Here is a 19,386-nt window from a genome sequence, read left to right as displayed (position 1 = left end):
TCTCTGAAATTTCCATTGCATTATCAATCTCATTATTTTTTAATTTCTGGGCAGCCTGCATAATCGTCATATTTTGTGCTTTCTTATCTCGTTTTGCCTGTTTATTTCTTTCTGTTTGGCTTCCTTGCGCCAGAGGCGGAAAGAGTCAAACAATCCCGGCCGGGCTTGTCTTTTGAACAATATCGCTTCCAAATTGTCTAATATGTCAGGCTCAAAACTACCATTTTGTGGCCACTGTAGAACGCCACCGTTCTTCGTGTATCTGATCCATGCCTTATTAAAGGCGATGGGGCCGACACCATGTTTTGAATAAAGCTCATAGGTGGGAGTTCCAACCGGAGGAATCGGACAAGAGTCCTCCAGCCGGGAATCCCTATTACAACCAAGGCTACAACCAAGGCAACAGAATTTCCTAAACTTACTCAGACCAGGCATCGTTATTTCACTGGGCTGTTCACAAACATCAAGGGGTTAAATCAAATAATATAGCACAAACGTACTCACCCCTCGGCTTCGGCTTTTGCAATAGCCAAATCAAAGACCCAAATCAAAACAAAAATAGTGGGAGCTACCCACCAATACTTAACTAAGTGTCTTCTTACGCCAACAGAGGCCCGTCTAATGTCTCGCGATACCAAACATCATCAAAGGGACCAAAGCAGGGCGGCAGTCAGGGCAGCAGTCGTCAGCAGCCGTCAGAAAGGAGAAACCGCGCTGCAAAAGACCTTCGGACCACTTCGACATACAGGGGTCGCTTGACGTTGTTCGCGATTCCTCCAGAATTTTCTTGCGGGGCTCCTCACGATCCTCGGGCAGGACTGCTATCTCTGAAGCCGGTCCACGTTCGGGCGCCAATTGAAGAACCAGAACCTTATGGGCCTGGCGGCGCAGAGTACGCCTTAATCTCCTGAGTTCACCTGCTTTGTCGAACAGAGACACGGGACACTCCGTTAGGCGTAGAAGATAAGGTTTATTAGCTGCAGCTAAGTACAGTTGTCCCAGAAGTACACTCGGTATGTTCTCAGGAGACTGCCACTTTACTTCGTGGCGCACAATCTTTTATAACCCACATGTTGACAAAAAACACTCCCAATGCATACAGGGTTAACCAATGAGAAGAGTGTGAAAACAAGATTTTAGGTAACTCAAGTAAGCCTCGCTCCCAACTGTGTTTGTCACCCTTCCCCACAAGTTAATCAGTGGTAGTGTTTATAAGTCGACTTGCAGATGGCAGGACACATTTGTATGCCCCGGAGGACAGTTGTGAAATGAGAGAATATGAGTAAAGAATAGCGAAGGCCAGAGGATAAGATAAAGTCAGGAAACAATGGTGCGAACCAACAGATAGTTGAAACAGGGATCAGTCAGACCAGACGAGGATTAGTGGAGTCGGGCGGACCCTGACACCAGCTATAAACAGAGGCAGGAGGTTATTTGACACGTTGCAGTAGGATGAGGGAAAACAACACTTCGTTCACCATGCCGCCTGAGTGAGGGCAACACAAAATGGCAGAATGACATAAAATGGTGGCTAAATACGAACGGGATCAGAAACTGAATTACCTCAAGGGGGGCCCCCTCAACTTTCGTTACGCTACTGATGTCTAGGGGTGGGGGGGAGACCGCCCCTCCGACAAGATCAAAGAACCCGTCGGGACTGCGGTCCGATTCCTAACCCTACTATGGAGGCGGTGCCTGCTCAGGCACCGCTGAAGGGATTAGGATATCCCTTTACGTCCGCCTGTTCATGGCGGTCCCACTGCCATGAATAGGCAGACAGAAAGGGACTTTGGGGGCCCCAAGCAGAACCCCCGTCTCCCAGGGGCCACAGCTTAGAGGCCTGGGGGGGCACATGTAGTACCCCGAAACATCCATGCACAGTGTGGTGCATGTCACACGGTGCATGGATGTGCACCAAATGCTTTTTTCTTATGCGGCTTGTACTGCGCCCCTTTTCCTGGGCTGCAGCACAAGCGCACTAAAAAGCAACATTTTATGATTCCCTGCACGGTGGTCGTATCCTAATAGTGTGGGCGAGACCGCTGACTCATTGATGGACAGTTCCTGCCTGTGGCGATGGCGGTCGGATGCTCGTTCGACCGCCATTGTAATGAGGCTTTTAATTTTTTGCCTTCTTTTTCAAATTCTGTGACTTTACAGAGTGTTTTATCATTTTTGTTTTTTTTTTGTATTTTTTTTTTTTTGAAAAACCTTTATTGACATTTCAACCAATAACAAGTATGGGCCTACAACCCCCGGGGCCGGTCGCTAAGCAGTCAGAGTAACAAAAAACAATATTTATCACAGGCGGCACCTCGGGGAGCAGAATTTCCATGCTGGTATACTCTCGGCCACTAAACCGCCCAAGTAGGAGGCCATGATACAATAGGTTTTCATTTTATAATAAGGGAGAATGGAAGGATCAGGTGCCAAACAGTTTCCCAGCAGCAAGAAATGGCAGGCAAAATAATAAACGTCCACGATAAACAGCAATTTATCTAGTCAATGGCGCTGAAACAAGAAGTTCAGGATGTGGAGGAATATCACGGCCATTTGCACCTGCAGTCCCCTGCCCTAAAACCCAGAAAACACCACGGAAATTGTGGCACACATGAAAACGCAGCGATTAACGACGAAGGAGTTCTACCATGCTGATCCCGTAAAAGAAAGACAAAGAAGAATAAGAGAAGAAAAAGGAGGCCATGGAAAAAAAAGGAGGTTAAAGACTAAAGGATCCCCTCCCCCAACCCCCCACCCTGCACCTCTGCAGATGAGTACGGCCCCCCCCCCCCAGCAGCGTGCCTGTCGCCCCGGAACCAGACCCGAAATATAGAAGAAACAGAGAAAGAGGAGTAGGAAAAGAAACCCCACCAGACGGGGGGGTAGAGAGAATATTAATAAACTGGAGGAGGGCCTTCAAAACATGCCCCCGGCTTCTCCCTCCCGCACAATTTGTGTTCCCCTAAAGCAAACATTAAGCAACACAGAATCGACCAAGTCAAAGAAGAATGGGGAGCATTAGGCGCCTAGTACACTGACAGTTATGCCGTGAGAGCACGCAACCCCTGAGCCCGCCCGCCTATTAGATGACTACCTCTGAAGGATCAGCCTTATCCTTGGCCACTCTTTGCGAATCTACCCGTGCATACCCATCGACCCAGTGCCATGTCCAATGCTACAAAGAAGAGGAGCGTCCCAAAGAGAACAGGAAGCGACACACACAGGTAGGGTGGAAGTCTCTGGTCACCGACACAGTCAGCAGTATGGAGAGTCATCTTTCCCAGTGCTGCCCCAGGATCTGCACCGCACACAAGGTCCAAGAAAGCGAAAGCAGCCAGAGCAGGCGACCGTTGCTTGAATGTTGCCTGGGTTGCCGGAGGCCGCGCACGGGACAAGGCCACCACCCCCCTCTCAGATCCAATACCTCCGGAACAGACCAGACCCACAGCCAGCCGATCACACGTTAAGATACTGTCCGGAGTTTCCAGCTGGTCACTATCCACAGGGGCGGCCACAACACTGTCCTCTTGTGTGCGGTGTAGGAAGTCCCCGTGTACCTGGGGACAGGCAGGGAGCAACTGTTCCAACGCTGATGTCACCCCATCAAGCTTACTCCCCAATACCCAGGCGCCGTGAACCAAGGTGGAATGGAGGGCACCGAGAGCCTCAAGAAGATCACCATACCCCAGCACAGCTCTCGGCGCTCGCACCGCGATGCTCCTCATAGGCGCACACTTCCAATCGTGCTGCGACCCAGTGTACGGGATAGTAGACTCCGTCCTGTCAAGATGGCCGCCGGGTAGGTCCAACCCAGATTGGGACCAGGACTCAGGGACAAGCGCCTCAGGTTCCATGTCACTGGAATCAGGGTTTCGGGGGCAGGCAAAAAAATATATCCGGCGTGTGGTCACGGGCAACAGTCACCCCCTCCACGGACCTGCGCCCGCGAAAATCTGAGAGCAGTCCGCTAAAATCCGGGCTAGTTACGGGCGGCGGCCGGGCGGCTCGCCGGCGAAGGCAGGGACAATCACCGGGGAATCGTGGAGTAGTCACCTCGGGCATGCACTCGTTCCGCTACGCTTAGTGGTAGGAACGACCACGGCGAAATGTAGGCCGATATTCACACCGCTCCGGCTAGGCCGACTCCACCCAGTCATCAAAGGCCGCTGTTGTTGAACTGCCGCCCGGCCTTGTTGTCCACTCGAAGTCCCGGTTCCAGGGTTGCACAGGCCGCAAACTTCAACTGGACATTTCTCCGGCGATACCGCCGCCAGAAACTTCGGAGTCACACGATCGGTTGCCGCTATCATTCACCAACACGGGCATATAGCGCAGGCTAAGGATCTCATGCAGGATATATGTACGGGATGCGGAGGTTCACAGAGCCGGGAGCCTACGCTGCCGTCCCGGTCGCCATCTTGGCTCCTCCTCTGTTTTATCATTTTTAATGTGACATATTGCTTTCTTATGTACATATACTTCAGTAATATGCTTATATTATTTAATTTTCTATGCAGTTGCTGCCCCCCCTGAGTTGGTTGGCATTATGTTTCCCAGGTTAAGAGCTGCTACCCTATAGTATAAGACAAAAAATATACGCAATTGTAGAATGCCACCTTATTGAAAGACCAGAACTGTTACAATTGGTAAGTTTATTGATGAGCATTGGAAAGATCACCTTGTCAGATTCTTCTTGAAAATGACACATATGGATATTATCCCAAAGAAACAAATTCATAGGTATGGAAATGTAAACCTCCTTATGGCACCCCTTTACCTCTTCCGAGTCTTGTTTTTTAATCTTGCAGCCATTTATTCATATTTTATTGAATGCCTCTATAATGACTAAATATTACATTATTTTTTTGTTTACAGGACAGCTCGAACCTGGAGGTAAAGAAGCCTGTGGAGGGGGACCTGCTATCATTACCAGTGTCATCCCTTCCAGTTGGAGAGAAGGTGAATTTCACGGTCCCTCTTGGAAAGGTTAGTGCATTATTTTCTTTGTTCGAATTGAAATGTTTGCCAAAGCTATTGAGTACAGAAACTATGATTTTTGAGACTCAAGAATCATTGGAGTTCAATTCAGCTAAGCCAGTTTAGAATGATCCTGCATGCTAATGCCAAAAATCAAGGTTTGCGTGCCATATTTTACGCTATCAAGTTTACTTCTGTGAACTATCTGTGCAATTTTTTTGCACAGGGCTCTGTGACAATGTAATACTTGTCCTGTATAGATTATCCTTATTGAGCGAGGGATGCTTAACTGTGTCCCCCCATTTATTTTGTCAAATATGTTGTTAATCCACTCCTTTATTTTCCAATTATGACCCTTTTTCATTTTTCAAAGACCTCTTTTTTTCTCTAGGAAAGAATACTTCAAGAATCTCAGTTACCTCACTAACTGTGACATATTCCAGTACATCATCTTTTCATTCTTTACAATGCCAATGTAGAGAGGGACCAAACTATATGCATATATCATTCTTGGCACCCATGTGATTGTACAGATAGTACAAAAACGAGTCCTGCCAAACTGCTATGCCACTTTAAAGATGCAAGGTGTCTAAGCACCTCCAAAATAAATTCCAGCCATGTCAAGCCTTTTTACTGAGGCCCCGCTCAGCAAGCTTTGGACTAGACTGTCCCTTTTGGGGTGAAGTCAAGGCTGATTAGGGTATGGCTGAAAAATGTTTAGTTTCACAAAATCTAATGATGTATTCACAATTGTAGAACCTACATAAGTTTTATCAGGCACAGCCACCCATACAGCCAGTGCCCATATGTATTTTTCCAAATCTTAGATATTGACTCTATCTGTTCATAACAAGTTTTAATGTGACAAAAATCCTACCTGGCGAAAGGAGGACGTCGAAAACATCTGAACAAAAAGTGTAATTAACATGAATTGCTGTGAAGTGTTTTTACCCAAAAATTGCTCGACAAATTTGCTTTTGTCCTTCACTTAGGCAGAAGAAGAACCCCATCTTCTGCATACTCTTATTTGTCTCTATTTCCCCTTACTGCCAGACACCTACCCCTCTCAGTTGTCTCTCTGTCCCATTCTTCCACTTCCGCAAGGCAGACACTACCGTGCTGGAGGCGTTTAAATTTTTTTTCATTTAAAACACCCTCTCCTAATCCTACTCTCTGTGTTATACTCTAGATTTAACTCACAACATGTTCCTTTTCATTATTCCTTTGTTGTATACCATAGAAAGACTGCAGCCGTGATCAGAGGATACTACAGCTACCTACATATCAAAAGATTTTCCTAGCCAAATTTCAATCTATCATTTTTTTCAGTACATTTTCATTCTGCAATTTGTTACTTCAATTTATTTACAAAATGCATTTTTTAGTATGTGTGATAAATGCTCACGTCTTTTCTTTTTATTGTGAGATTGTTTCGAAACCCTGCTAGGTGAGTCACTTGTCAGAACATTGCGGCTCCATGTTTCATCAAGTTCACCTTTCAGATATTATTTTTTTGTCAGTTTGTTATTATGAGTGATGTTCTTTTTTGTATTTCATCAGGTTAACTTACTCCTCTGTGCACACATGTAAACACACTTTCAGATTGCTTTGTGTAATGTTTGCCTGTGAGATGGTGGCAAATCACACTCTGATTGCACAAAGTAAACCGTTCAAATAGATATCTTATTCCCTGCAAATTGCGCGTATTTACCAGCCATCCTGTTATCACCAGCCTTCTTATAGAAATTTATGGGTAAAGCAGAAAGTGGCAGTGTTGCTTGCAAATGAATGTATGTCATGCTGTAATTGAATATAGATATAGAAATAATATAAAAATATTGTATTGTTTTTCAGGACCAAAAGGTGGATCTGAGCGTTAGAACTGAAGAGAGGTAACTTCTTACATCATAATATAATAATAAAGGACAAATGCAGAGGAAGCAAGTTCACTCCAGTGGGATTGTGAAACCTACTGTTGCTGTTAGGATCATGAAATGCTAAATTACTTTATCCCAATCACTTACATTCTTTCCACCAATTCCTGGATTGATATAGTTTCTCATTTTCTGTTTTTGTGTTCCTTATGTAAGAAACCAAAAAACCTCCAGCTGTTAATAAAGTTCCAAATATATATTACTAAATCACAGCACACAAGATGCCTCAGTTACTTCTGGTTCATTACAACAGTTAGTGCTTGCCTGGTTCCAGAGTACCACTATGTAAGGGAACTGATTCTGTGAATAGAGTTCTTTTTCATTCCCACATTTTCTCAGGGGTCATGCTGATCTTTGTCCTACTAATCCTCTTATGTGGATTTTTGAGTCGGTGGAATTTAACCTGCTTCTCCCTCTTTTTAAATATGTTTCAAATGTGTGTTTATTCACAATATTGTAATGTTGTTGATTATATTGCATTACTGCATGGATTTTGAAGGTACAACTGAGAAAGTGCTTTAGCTGACGGATAATAAATGTAAAAAAAACTAAACGGCTAAATTAAACATAACTGAGCTAAATAAAATGTACATAAACATAACTGGAGTATATCTTAAAACATGACAGATACCATTTTCAAGACATAATTCTTAACTGCAGGCTGATGCTGTAAAGGAGTTACTTTATTGCTGATCTAACCAAAGAACTTCCATGCTTGGCAGAACATTTGTGTGGCTTACTACAGAACGGGTCTGTAGACGATTGAAAAGCTGCCGCAATAGCCAGATCAGTGCAACCTTGAGTGGACACGCTTCCGATCTCCACCAGAAATGAGTTTCATTATCCTGCAGCTTGGTGGGCATGGCAACATTCCCTGTTCTACTGCTTCAGGCAGTACTAACAAATTTACGCATGCGTTGTGAGGATGATCTCTAGTTGTAGGTATGAAACTGAACTTTAGCATATCTGGGCACATATATATCAGAGGGATAGTTCTTAACAGTTGTAAAGTGAGCATCTCAGCTTATCCTGAAGTTATTGTTTGGATTGGGAAGCGATTACAAAAACTTCCAAGTCATAGCAAGTTTGTCTTTCTGTTCAGACTATAGTAAGCTTGCTTGCCCACCAAAATAAAGGCAGCTAAGACAGTCCAGTCATAATTTTATTCATACACACTTAACCATGTTGCTGGTTATTTTTGACAGACATGGCAAAATCCTCCCTAGCGTGAACATTTTAAAAACATTCCTGTCATGTTGACATTGAGAAGATCTTGAGGGGCCCCTAAGGTTTAAGGGCTGCAGTCGTGGTTCCTCAAGTAAAGGGAGTCAGAATCCCAGATATTGTCATTGGAGATCCACTGTAAAAGAACTATCCATTGTTAGCGATGGAAACGACCAGCTGTGAGAATCACATAGATGTGACTCCTTCAGAAGGGGCTTGAAAAGCAGCATCAATAGTTTTTAAAAATAAACCAATCCTTCAAAGACTCCCTGTCTCATCACTCTTTCCATGGATAGAGATGCTGAGATTTTTGCTCTCTGTCATTGTTTAATGAAACAGAAAGTCAGCATGGTGGAAGGGATGGGGTGTAACAGAGTGGGCGGTGTCCTTGTCGGTAACTAATCTGGCCAGTGGAAATTTGGTGGGTTGATGATTTTCACAGGGAGCCTAAAAAACAGTCCAGGCAACAGGCTACAGGTGGATGAAGTAGACAGGAGGCATGGGGGAAGCTAAATTCGAAGTAGTTGCTCACTGGTAAGTTTTATGAGAGAAAATAACATTTAAAATACGGTCCTGGGCCTGTTTGTAGAAATGTCTTTTGCTTCCCACAGTAAACATTTTATGTCTGGAAAAATGTTTATTTCTGAATTGCATTCTGACTTGAGATTGTAATGCTGTATTTTACACCTGCATGCAGAGTCATGTATAGTAATTGTCCTTACCTCACACTACTGTTACACACACATACTACTGCATTACTTGGTAACATTTTTGTAGTCATTTGACCTCCGAAACAGTAGGCTGATGTGAAATACAAAGAGGTAACTGTACAATGTACATGTCTCACATACTTTTTTTGGTAGTGTAGCACTTTTGTTGTTTTGGGGAGGGTTGCAGAGGAAGTGATGCAAAAAGATGTTGACCAAATACCTCTTTATTGGGGTTGAAGTGCTGCCTTTTGCCTTCAGTAATTTTTAAATGATCTGTTGTAAATTTGATTGCATCATTACTAGTGTTAATATCTGAGAAACCACACTAAGAATTTGGCACGTCTAAGTGTAAGATTTAGGCTACTTCTTGTAAGAAAGATACATTTTTGGGCTTCTTTAGAAATGTGTAATAGGCCACCGCTGAGATCCTATCATGCACCGATGCTCATGTACATCTGTGAAAGGGGAAGTCCCATTGAGTCCTCTGGCCTGGTAACATAGGTACTCTAAAGGGCTACTCTCCTTTTGGTGTGCATTGCTAAATGACCTATCTAGTGAGATTGATGGTTTAAGGGATACCTTGTTCTCATCCCTTAAATTCAGAGATTGAAGAGGTGGAAAGGTGTGCTTTGTCTGTTGTCAAAGGGCAGAGCTCACAGCCACATCCCCACCATGCTAGTATCCCTGCTGCCATTGTCAGAAAGTTCCTGCAATTACCACAACCAGATTGTACATTTTAAAACACAGATGGCACTCAGACACAGGTGGTAGTCAAGATCTCTCAGCAAATGTGGGTGCACTCTTCAGCCCTATTTATCTCTCAGGAGCTCCAGGTTTGGAGTTTGGCCCGAGGAGTCTAATGACTTGTTTCATTAAACTCTAAATTGGGATCTTGGTATTTCAGTACACCATGGTAACAATAGCCTTCTCATACCATGCAGCCTCAGGCCTAGTATTAACTTTCATGACTTCAGATCTCCATTCATCCTGACGTGCATCACTTCCACGTTCATTTAACTCCCAATATCTCCCATTTCTGAATGAACGAATTGCATGATTTCAGAGAGCAATGCGTTTCAGCGGGCAGGCTTCTTGCTGAGCATAATTGGTTTTCGTATTCCCTTATTTCTGTATATTTTAAACAGTGTGAATGTAGCAAATGATAGTTTCTAGTTTCATAGTTCATACTTATCTATTAAACCTGCATTACTCCTGGGGCTAGAGGTAGCTTTAAAAATCCCATTATGATTTAGCTCTTATCAATCAATCAATCTTTATTTGGTTTCTTGCACAAAAACCATACAAGCACACACATTAAATACAAATAAAAAACATCCTCAGATAAAACATGTGCCAATTAAAAAAGTAACCGAGACTGTGTATAGAAAACAAGATACAGAGAATATCAGTCTCACACAGGCAAAACCAGATAAGGAAAAATAGCTGAATTAAAAACAACTAAAGTCATCCGGTGTAAACAATTAGTGGACTACTAAAATGTGCAGAACATGATAAAGTGCATCGTGCCAAAGGTGGTGTTTCAAAATCCCATTATGATTTTGCTCTTATCAAAATACATCTATGTCAATATCTACATCTGTAGTCTTAAGGTGGTGTCCCCACTTCCCTGTCCCTTCTAACCTGTGTCTTTAAGTGTAAGAGTTCATCATTCTCAGGAGTATAACCAATTTGTGTGAAATTTGAATTGAGCAATACAACAAGAGCTGTTTTATGTAATTGGTTGAGCAGCCAAGAATACATTTGGGCACATTTTGTATTGAAGTAATACCCCCTTCATAGGCCCCTGCATGCTCTCATCTTAATTTTATAGTCTGACACATCCTTTTGACCATTTATTCCGTTTTAAGATGTAATGGGGGTGTATCTCTTATATATTAACCATTGTGTTTCTGAACACAGTCATGAAGACCTTGATGTCCGACTCGGCTTCGCCTTGTCCAGTGGTGAGAAGCAATATCTGAAGAAGAGGAAACCAATTATTGCCCAGTCCCTGAAGGGGGCGCTCAAGTTGGAAAATGCGCCTAGCAAAGACGAGGTATGGAGCTCCCCACCCCATTAACACTTCTTGAAAAGCATCCAGGGTGATTTTCCTTTTTGACCATCAATTACATTTGAGTTTGTTCTTTGATACTTGAGGAGGGTCTATTTTTGCATGATCATCATTATTAAAAAAATATGATTGGGCATTGAAAATAACACTTGGGTGCCCTTTGCTGCGCTTTGTTTGACAGCATATAGCGGAAGTCTTATAAACAACTTTATAAATGTGTGAATTTAAAGTTGCATGTCTTTCTTACTTTGCCTAACAATGAAAGATGGGAAACTGTTCCCAACATTAGATCCTGCATCCATCCGATTTTAAATCCAATTTAGTGCTTCTAATTATAGAGTTTAGGTTTTGATCTCTGGATTAGTGAGTCTGAAAATCGAACCACAGATAGCACTTCGGACTGAAGTCATCAGAAGGACACTACCAGTTTTACATGAGTCATTTAGTGCAACTTTTGTTTATCAGCTGGTCATTTAGTGTTGATTTTTTGGGGATTGTATCGGCATCAGGGCAATTCCATGTAATCCAGAAATGTTGGTGCAAAATTGCATCTGCGCTGCAGCAATCCCTTGTACTTTGGTGCTATTGGTACTGCTGAAACTGATGATAGACATGCTTTTTTGTTCCTTGTTCAGTGGCGGTTTTGTGATCTAGAGGTCAAAGATAATACCAAACCCACCACAAATACTAACAGCAGGGCCAGACTGGCCGTAGCAAGCACCGGGCATTTCCCCGGTGGGCCGGAATGCGCCGTTTTTGTTACTGGGGACCGGTTTTGCAGCAGTGCTCAAAAATCGGCCCCTTGTAACAATAGCGCATCAGCAGTGTTTCTGCCAGCCCCTCCCCCCAGAGTACTATAAATCGGCAGATAATCTGCCAGGCAAACACTGCAGCGACTGCCAGCAATATTGTCCTTGAGTTCGGATAAATTCTCTGAAAAATGTGCCAGAAAGGTCATGCAATGTAAGGAAATTTTACACCATTATTTGGAAAAGAATGAAAAATATTCCTGGAAGGTAAAATATCACATGCAACAAGACTGAATTACAAGTTAAAATCAGTGAAAAGATATTTTGATACCAGAGCGTCATCCGTTGCGATATTATGTTTTGCGTTAATATTTAAGTTCTTTAATTCTAAAGATGTTTGGCATTGTAAGATCTTTATTTTATTATTGACTATATTTACTAATTTTCCACAGCTAGCAAGTTCTGTGATATCATTGGTGGTGAGAATTGGGGAGAGGAGTTGGCCTAACGGCTAGGGCGCTCGACCTCGGACCTGGGAACTGGGTTCGAGTCTCGGCAATGACGCTGAACATCCTGTGATTCTGGGCAAATCACTTAATCTCCCTGTGCCTAACGAAGAATGAATGTGTGTCCTAATGTAACGTAACTGGTGCTATGTAAAGCGCTCTGATACTTGATTGGATTCGGGTCAAGTTCGCGCTATATAAAACTCTGCAACAAAAAAATATAAAATGCTGCACACAAGTATAGGCACAATTTACATTTTGTAGTACATTCATTTTGTAGTACTACAAAACGCATTACTAAGTGTAATTTGAGAATCAGGTTCTGTGAATCAAGACAGAATCACAACCTTCTCACTGAAAGGGGCAGATCACTCTGTATCTATATTGACAGCAACTAGTGCTTCAGATACATGTAGCAAAGAAGAGACAACCCGGCACCAGCTCACTTCTACTCACTTCTACTCAAGCCAACTCGCACAGCAACTGGCTTGAGAGCCTCAGGTCAGTCATTGGTCTTCTGCCACACAGCTGGCCTCCTTACTGGCATTTCAGATGGCCATCTGTCCCAACTAAGTACATTCTGCATGCGGTCTTCCGACTGTCATAGAGGAAAGGAAGTACGATTATGTCACTTCCATGCTACAAGAGTTGCACAGGCTCAAGGTACCTGCTTGTTTAACCTTCAAAATCTGTTACATTGTCTTCAAGGTAGTTGCACCCAACAGGTCACTAATTTCGTAAAAAGAAATCCAGAGGTTGGGTAGCAAGCACAACAAATGCAGCCTTAACATGACCAAACTGGAAATAGGGAAGTGCATGGAGTAGAACACCAGGAGAAGCCACATGCTTGAATTTAGCAGTCATTTGGCTTTTCATCCCTGGTTGCACTTCCCTCCTGCACCTGAGGAAGAAATTAAAGAGCCACCACCTCTTCAAGAAACACCATGACCACCAGGTGTGAAACCTCTATCACCAGACATCACATGAAGAGTGCTTTGTCTACCAATGCACCAGTACTGATTGTGGTCAGTTGCTGTATAGCTAGATGATCACTATAAAAGAACCCAACATACATTCATACAAACAAATAGAATAACAATACATAGTAAAGATGCATATAGCATCACCAGACAGGGTGTTTCTGACTGAAATGGGGGGACAACATATGAAGCCATCACCTTGTAACTCTGTACCTCTCCTCTACATCTCTTCAGTGTTGTGCATAAAACTCCAGACTGCAAGGGCTTAGGCATCCCTGATAATCTGCATGCATGTTGCCCCGAGCTGATTCAGTGAAATGCGGTCTACCAGGATATCCTGCTAATAAGCATGCCTTCAACGTTGCATGCTTCATACGACATGACAAACATTTTCTCCTGGTTCATGCTTTGTGGTTATGGTAATGTTTATTGTTTTAACACCGCTTCATGATTACAGAGATGTTCCTTGAGATGGTGACTGCAGCTCTTACACATGCCTCCTGTTACTTGCCTTCAACTTACACACCGTGAGAGTGCTTAATTTGGGGCAGTGGTTTCAGGTGCTTAGCACTGGTACTTAATCATCAACACTGGCACTTTTCATGAGCACCAGTTAAGACACATTCATTTATGGTAGGCACGGGGAGATTAAGTGAAATTCGCCAGAATCACAAGATGTTGAGCCGATGCCAAGACTCAAACCTGGTTCCCCAGCTCTGAAGTTGGCAGCTCTGGCCATTATACTACCTCCACTCCCCACGTTTATGGTTAGCAGTTGGTTCAGTTTTAGGCGGCGCTACCAGGAGAAACTGGCTGTTGAAAACTGCCTCCAGACGAGAACTCTGGCACTTATTTTTTTATTTTTTTACAAATTAAGCACAAAGTGATCAGCATTGCACTGAGGATAACATACTGTATTATTCTGCCAACAGGTACCAGTGGTGGCAGTGGTGGCTTCGGGAGGTGGAACAAGAGCAATGACTTCATTCTTCGGGAATTTAGCAGCCCTGCAGGAGATGAAACTTTTGGACGCCCTAACCTACATCAGTGGAGTCTCTGGGTCAACATGGTATGTACAGGGATTGTAATGCACCACATTATTCACTGGCCCTCTATATCCAGTTATCCAACTTTTGGTATTCTATTGTTTTAATTTGAGACTTCATCATGGCAGATATGTTAAAAATGTAGGGAAGCCCCTCTTTCTAAGTCAGTGAGACCAACAACATGCCTCCATTGAATGGCATCATCTTAGTCATAAATAAATAAAGAAAGCCATCATCAAGATTACTATTGCATGTAACATAGTTTTATAAGAGATATAATTGAGTTGTTTATTTGTTATTTTGTTTAATATGAACCAGGGCTCTTGGGTGTTGACGGCTTTATAAGCAAACAGTGAAAAAATTTATATAGAAGAGTTTGGGAAATGTGCAATGTATAAGTTTAGTCTTAGTGTAATTTATAGATAACATATGTTTAAAGGAGCGGGTACCTAAAACGAAAAGCAGTAGAGTAGCAGCTGAGGATCTTTTAGGCAAATTATACCAACATAGGGTCAGACGTGCGAACAATTTTTGCGGTTGCAAATGGCCTGATTGGCTTAATCGGGCAGTTTGAGACCGCAAAAATGCTTGTACTTTTGTACAAAACCTATATTGCAATTTGGTAATATGTTACCAAATTGCAATTTGGGTTTGCGATTCGGTATTTGGAAGGGGCATGTGTTGACACCCCTCCCTAATACCAATTCTCAGTGTTATGTGGATGGTAACCCATTCGCAAATGTAAGCATGTGCCCCAGGGATCACTTCCCCTTTGAGCATGGTTGAATAAATATTTTAAAGCACATGCAGTTGTTCTTCTCATAAATAAAGAAAGAAACTTAAACGTTTCATTTTTTTTGCTTTTTGAATGCGGCCCGATTTCCTGTAAGGAAAATGGGCTGCAGTAAAAAAAAAAAGATTGCATATTTAAAACCAATCACAGATGTGGGGGTCTGCTGACCCCAGCCAGCCACCAACCCTGTGATGACAGCGTATCCTTGTGAGTCGCACATGACAACTTACCAATTTAATGTGGATAAGGTAGGCCTATTTACGACCCACTAGTAATCGCTAATGAAACTCAAAAGAGTTTCATACACTAGGAGTAATGATTTCCTAATTGCATTTCACAGGAATTCGCTATTCCTAATCTTTGTACATCTGGCCCATAGGTACTTATTTGAAACACATTAAAAAAGTGTTGTTAGGGGACATCTTTCAAGAAGGAGTCTTGATATTTCTTGATGGCAGAGTGGGAGAGGGATATCAAATTGGTGTGTGGCTGTGGTTAAGATATCTCCTCCATATTTTCAGGTACACCCTGACAAGTGCTCTGCCATAGGGTGGTGTTTCTTAAAACCCAGTGCCTTAAGGGGCCTAGGGCAAGACATATTTTCGGGCTCTCTGTTTGGGATAAGTTTGAATTTAATACCTACTTACGCTAATTTAAGCCCTTGGGTTGACAAACTATACTAGGTATATTTAACCTTTCTGAAACGGGTCACATGAAAAGGGCCAAACGCACAAGCTCCCCAGCATACATCAGCCAAATAATGCCAAATGAAAACAAGCCTGAATGAAATATTGATGAACACATTTCTCTTCATACTTGAACCCAAATTGTTTATCTTCCAGTGATAATATTCTATGCAGAATTCAATGTCTACCATGCCTGTTCTACAATTGGCAATACAATACAGGAGTGGTTTAACAAACACGAAAATCAGGATCAGAAAGACCAGGGAAAGCTGGTAATCCACAAGAAGGAGACAGCAGCAGGGAAGAAAATAGGACAAATGTCCGAAGTCTGGCTAGGTAGGTAATGGCCATAGCGGTGTGCCAGAGCCAATCTCCCCTATAAATGTCGGAGCAGCTCCACCGGGAATCGGCCATGGATGCGTTTCGGAGTCCGCCAGAATAGAGTGAGGATCAGGAGGTGATCAAAAGTCTAGAATCCAAAGACGTGAGGTGGGAGCTGGTGAGGATGGCAGGATAGGAGAAGGAATGTGGTTTGGCAGCCATTTTAAAGATAGGCACGTCGAGTTTGTTAGTCTCCATGACTCACTAGCTAATTCATGTTGCCACAAATTCTCAGGTTAGCTAAATAAACTATGCCATTAATCCTGAAAGGACATCAGGACCCTAAAGTCTCGAGGCTAACCCCAAAACTGATTCTGTTCAGTTCTTTCCCTTCCTCTGGTCCAGGCTCCAAACTCTCTAGGGTGACAAAGGCAGGGCTGGTGTCAGGCTCTTTTGTGTGTGCTGCAATCAGGGCATGGCACAATTCCCCCACAGCCATCCTGTTCGACATACCCTCTCCGCTCACACCTAGGACTCTTTTGTCCCAACGTCTGGAAAGAATACACATCCCACACAGGAGGGCCATTCACAGTCATGTGACCCAGGATAGTGGCAGAAAGGCACAGTTCGGTAGGGGAGGAAAATGCCAACTTTCTAAAAAGTGGTATTTTCAAAATTGTAACCGAAAATCCGACTTTGCCATTAAAGAGGATTTTAAATGTCAGCTCATTTGAGTGGAAACAGGATTTCTCTATCTGGCCCAAACTAATTAAGTGTAACCCAATGTTAGCCTATTGGAGAGATAGCTTTCCAGCAGTGAAAAATGACTTGAAGAGTTTTTCACTGCCAGAGCATGTAAAACTTACACCCACATGTCCTTCTTTTTTAGTACCATTCCCTAGGGTGGTTAGGGCCTACCTTAGGGGTAGCTCATAAGTAGGCCTGAGCAGAATTGCAATTATGCAGGAGTAATTGGAGTATTTTCGATAATTCCGGGTTACACTTTTATACAGAATTACTGATAATTATGCAATTACTCCTACTTGTGTAATTTGGGGGCAGGAATCCTGACTGAAATAGCATATTCAGAGAGCAGCCACCTGCTATTTGTGTTCTGCTGCATTTAGCGCCATTTCATTGTGCACAAATGCATATCTGTGTCGATCTCAGATGGTTGTGTGATAGAAGCACGACTGGTTTTACCACGCATGCCTTTACTACGCAGCCCAACCACGAATGCGTCTTAACCACACATTCCTTTACCACGCATGCCTTTACCACAACATTTCATGGTATAGGCATGAATGGTAAGGGGGTATGTGTGGCTTAGGTGGCCACTACCCTGCCTCCCCCTAACCACCCCCACCCTGTCCCTTTAACTACCCCAACCCCTTCCACTGCCCTAAAACCTACCCTGACCCCCAACACTAAAAACTACCCCAACTACCCATACACCTCCCTTTGCCCTAAAGCCTAAAACCCTACACTACCCCGACCTCCCTGCCCCTCCCCGCCGTCCCTTAAACATTCCTTTACCATGACATTTTGTGGTATAGGCATGAATGGAAAGGGTATATGTGGCTTAGGTGGCCACTACCCTGCCTCCCCTTAACCACCACCCACCCTGTCCCTTTAACTACCCCAACCGCTTCCACTACCCTAAAACCTACCCCGACCCCAACACTAAAAACTACCCCAACTACCCATACACCTCCCACTGCCCTAAGGCCTAAACCCCTACACTACCCCGACCTCCCTGCCCCTCCCCGCCGTCCCTTAAATATTCCTTTACCACACATTCCTTTACCATGACATTTCGTGGTATAGGCATGAATGGGAAGGGGGTTTGTGTGGCTAAGGTGGCCACTACCCTGCCTCCCCCTAACCACCCCCCACCCCTGCCCCCGCGCTGTGCGTTTAACTATCCCAACCCCTTCCACTGCCCTAATACCTACCCTGACCCCCAACACTAAAAACTACCCGAACTACCCATTTCCCTCCCACTGCCCTAAGGCCTAAAACCCTACACTACCCCAACCTCCCTGCCCCTACCCGCCGTCCCTTAAACTACCCCAACCCCTTCCACCGCCCTAAAACCTACCCCGACCCCCGTAAAAACTAACCAAGCTACCCATTCCCCTCCCACTGCCCTAAGGCCTAAAACCCTGCACCCCAACTTACACTTGTGGAAAAGTGTGGCTCAATGGTTAGAGTGGCAGACCTCGATGCAGAGCACTGGTCCGGGACCAGGGTTCGATTCCCGACGCGGCAGGGTCTCGGGCTATAAATTCCGCGGACCGGATATTCTCGCATCAGTGCCTATTCTAATCATGGGTCCCACGCTGCAACTCTGGGCAATAGCTTGCTTAGTCTCCACAACGGCCCCAACAGCGCTGGGATGCCTGGCTTCACCATGGGGGTGCCCAGAAGTGGACACTTCACACGGATAGCCAGGAAGGGTTCCTACAGCGGTATGAGTACAGCGCGGAGATACCCCCAGGGGTGATTCTGCGCTATATAAGCACATACACATTTACATTTACACACCTAATATTAAGTTGATAATAGTGTTGAATAATGAAAACGATGAACATGTATGCGACTAATACCATCTTGTCATAGAAAAATGTAAACTAAATGTCTGCTTATAATCATGCATGAGTATGTACCGTCCGCAGTACTCAATAAAGTTTGTGTTAAAAAACAAGTGGGATGAACAAACTGAGGGGGCCTCAAAAGGGTGTTGCCGATATAATTAAGGGCGTGGCTTAAAACACATAAGTTAGAAATCTCTGCCTAGCATCATGTGCCGCACGGCTGGTATTTTGCTGCTTCTTTCTATCTTTGCCTCTAGATATATAATACAAGTAACATTACACCTACAGCAAGCCTGGACTATTGGCTTTCTCAATGATTGTTAGTTGCATAAGATAAATTAGCAACAACAGGTTCTTTGTATAAAATAGTTAAACTGCTTCAGTTGTGAAATGATGTGTGTTAGACCTGGCACCTTGGCGTGAGTCTCCCTTCCACTTTTTGTCGCTGTGCCTCATGTGTTTTGCTGGTGTTAGCCGCTCAGAGCACTGTGCCACTGCCAACCAGTGCCACAGTGCAAGTGCTCCCTATTTAAAATGTATATGTTGGTTGGATTCCATGATTGGCTTATTTGGTTTACTGTCAGACCCCAGTAAAGTGCACCAGGAGTGCCCAGGGCTTGTAAATACAAATGCTGCTGGTGGGCTTGCAGCACTGGTTGTGCCACCCACAGAAGCGGCCTAGGAAATGTGTCTAAGGTCTGCTATTGCAGAACCTGCGTGCAGTCTGGTACTGTCATGCTGACTGGGCAAGTGCACCCACTTCCCAGTCCCTAAACCTTCCCTTAACTTCAT

General features: G+C 43.8%; 1 protein-coding gene across 1 annotated transcript in view; it reads left to right on the top strand.

Moving 5' to 3' along the window:
• PLA2G4F (phospholipase A2 group IVF) overlaps positions 1-19,386 on the top strand; it is a 238,999-nt gene that overhangs the window by 114,331 nt on the left and 105,282 nt on the right. The window contains exons 9-12 of the mRNA XM_085627089.1: positions 4,876-4,986; positions 6,832-6,869; positions 10,766-10,901; positions 14,084-14,220. Coding sequence (XP_085483215.1) covers positions 4,876-4,986; positions 6,832-6,869; positions 10,766-10,901; positions 14,084-14,220 — 422 coding nt within the window. The remainder of the gene's footprint in view (positions 1-4,875; positions 4,987-6,831; positions 6,870-10,765; positions 10,902-14,083; positions 14,221-19,386) is intronic.

Source organism: Triturus cristatus, chromosome 9, assembly GCF_964204655.1.
Source record: "Triturus cristatus chromosome 9, aTriCri1.1, whole genome shotgun sequence".
Lineage (NCBI taxonomy): Eukaryota > Metazoa > Chordata > Amphibia > Caudata > Salamandridae > Triturus > Triturus cristatus.
The sequence above is the reverse complement of the archived record's forward strand: the minus strand, read 5'-3'. Positions and strand labels throughout refer to the sequence as shown.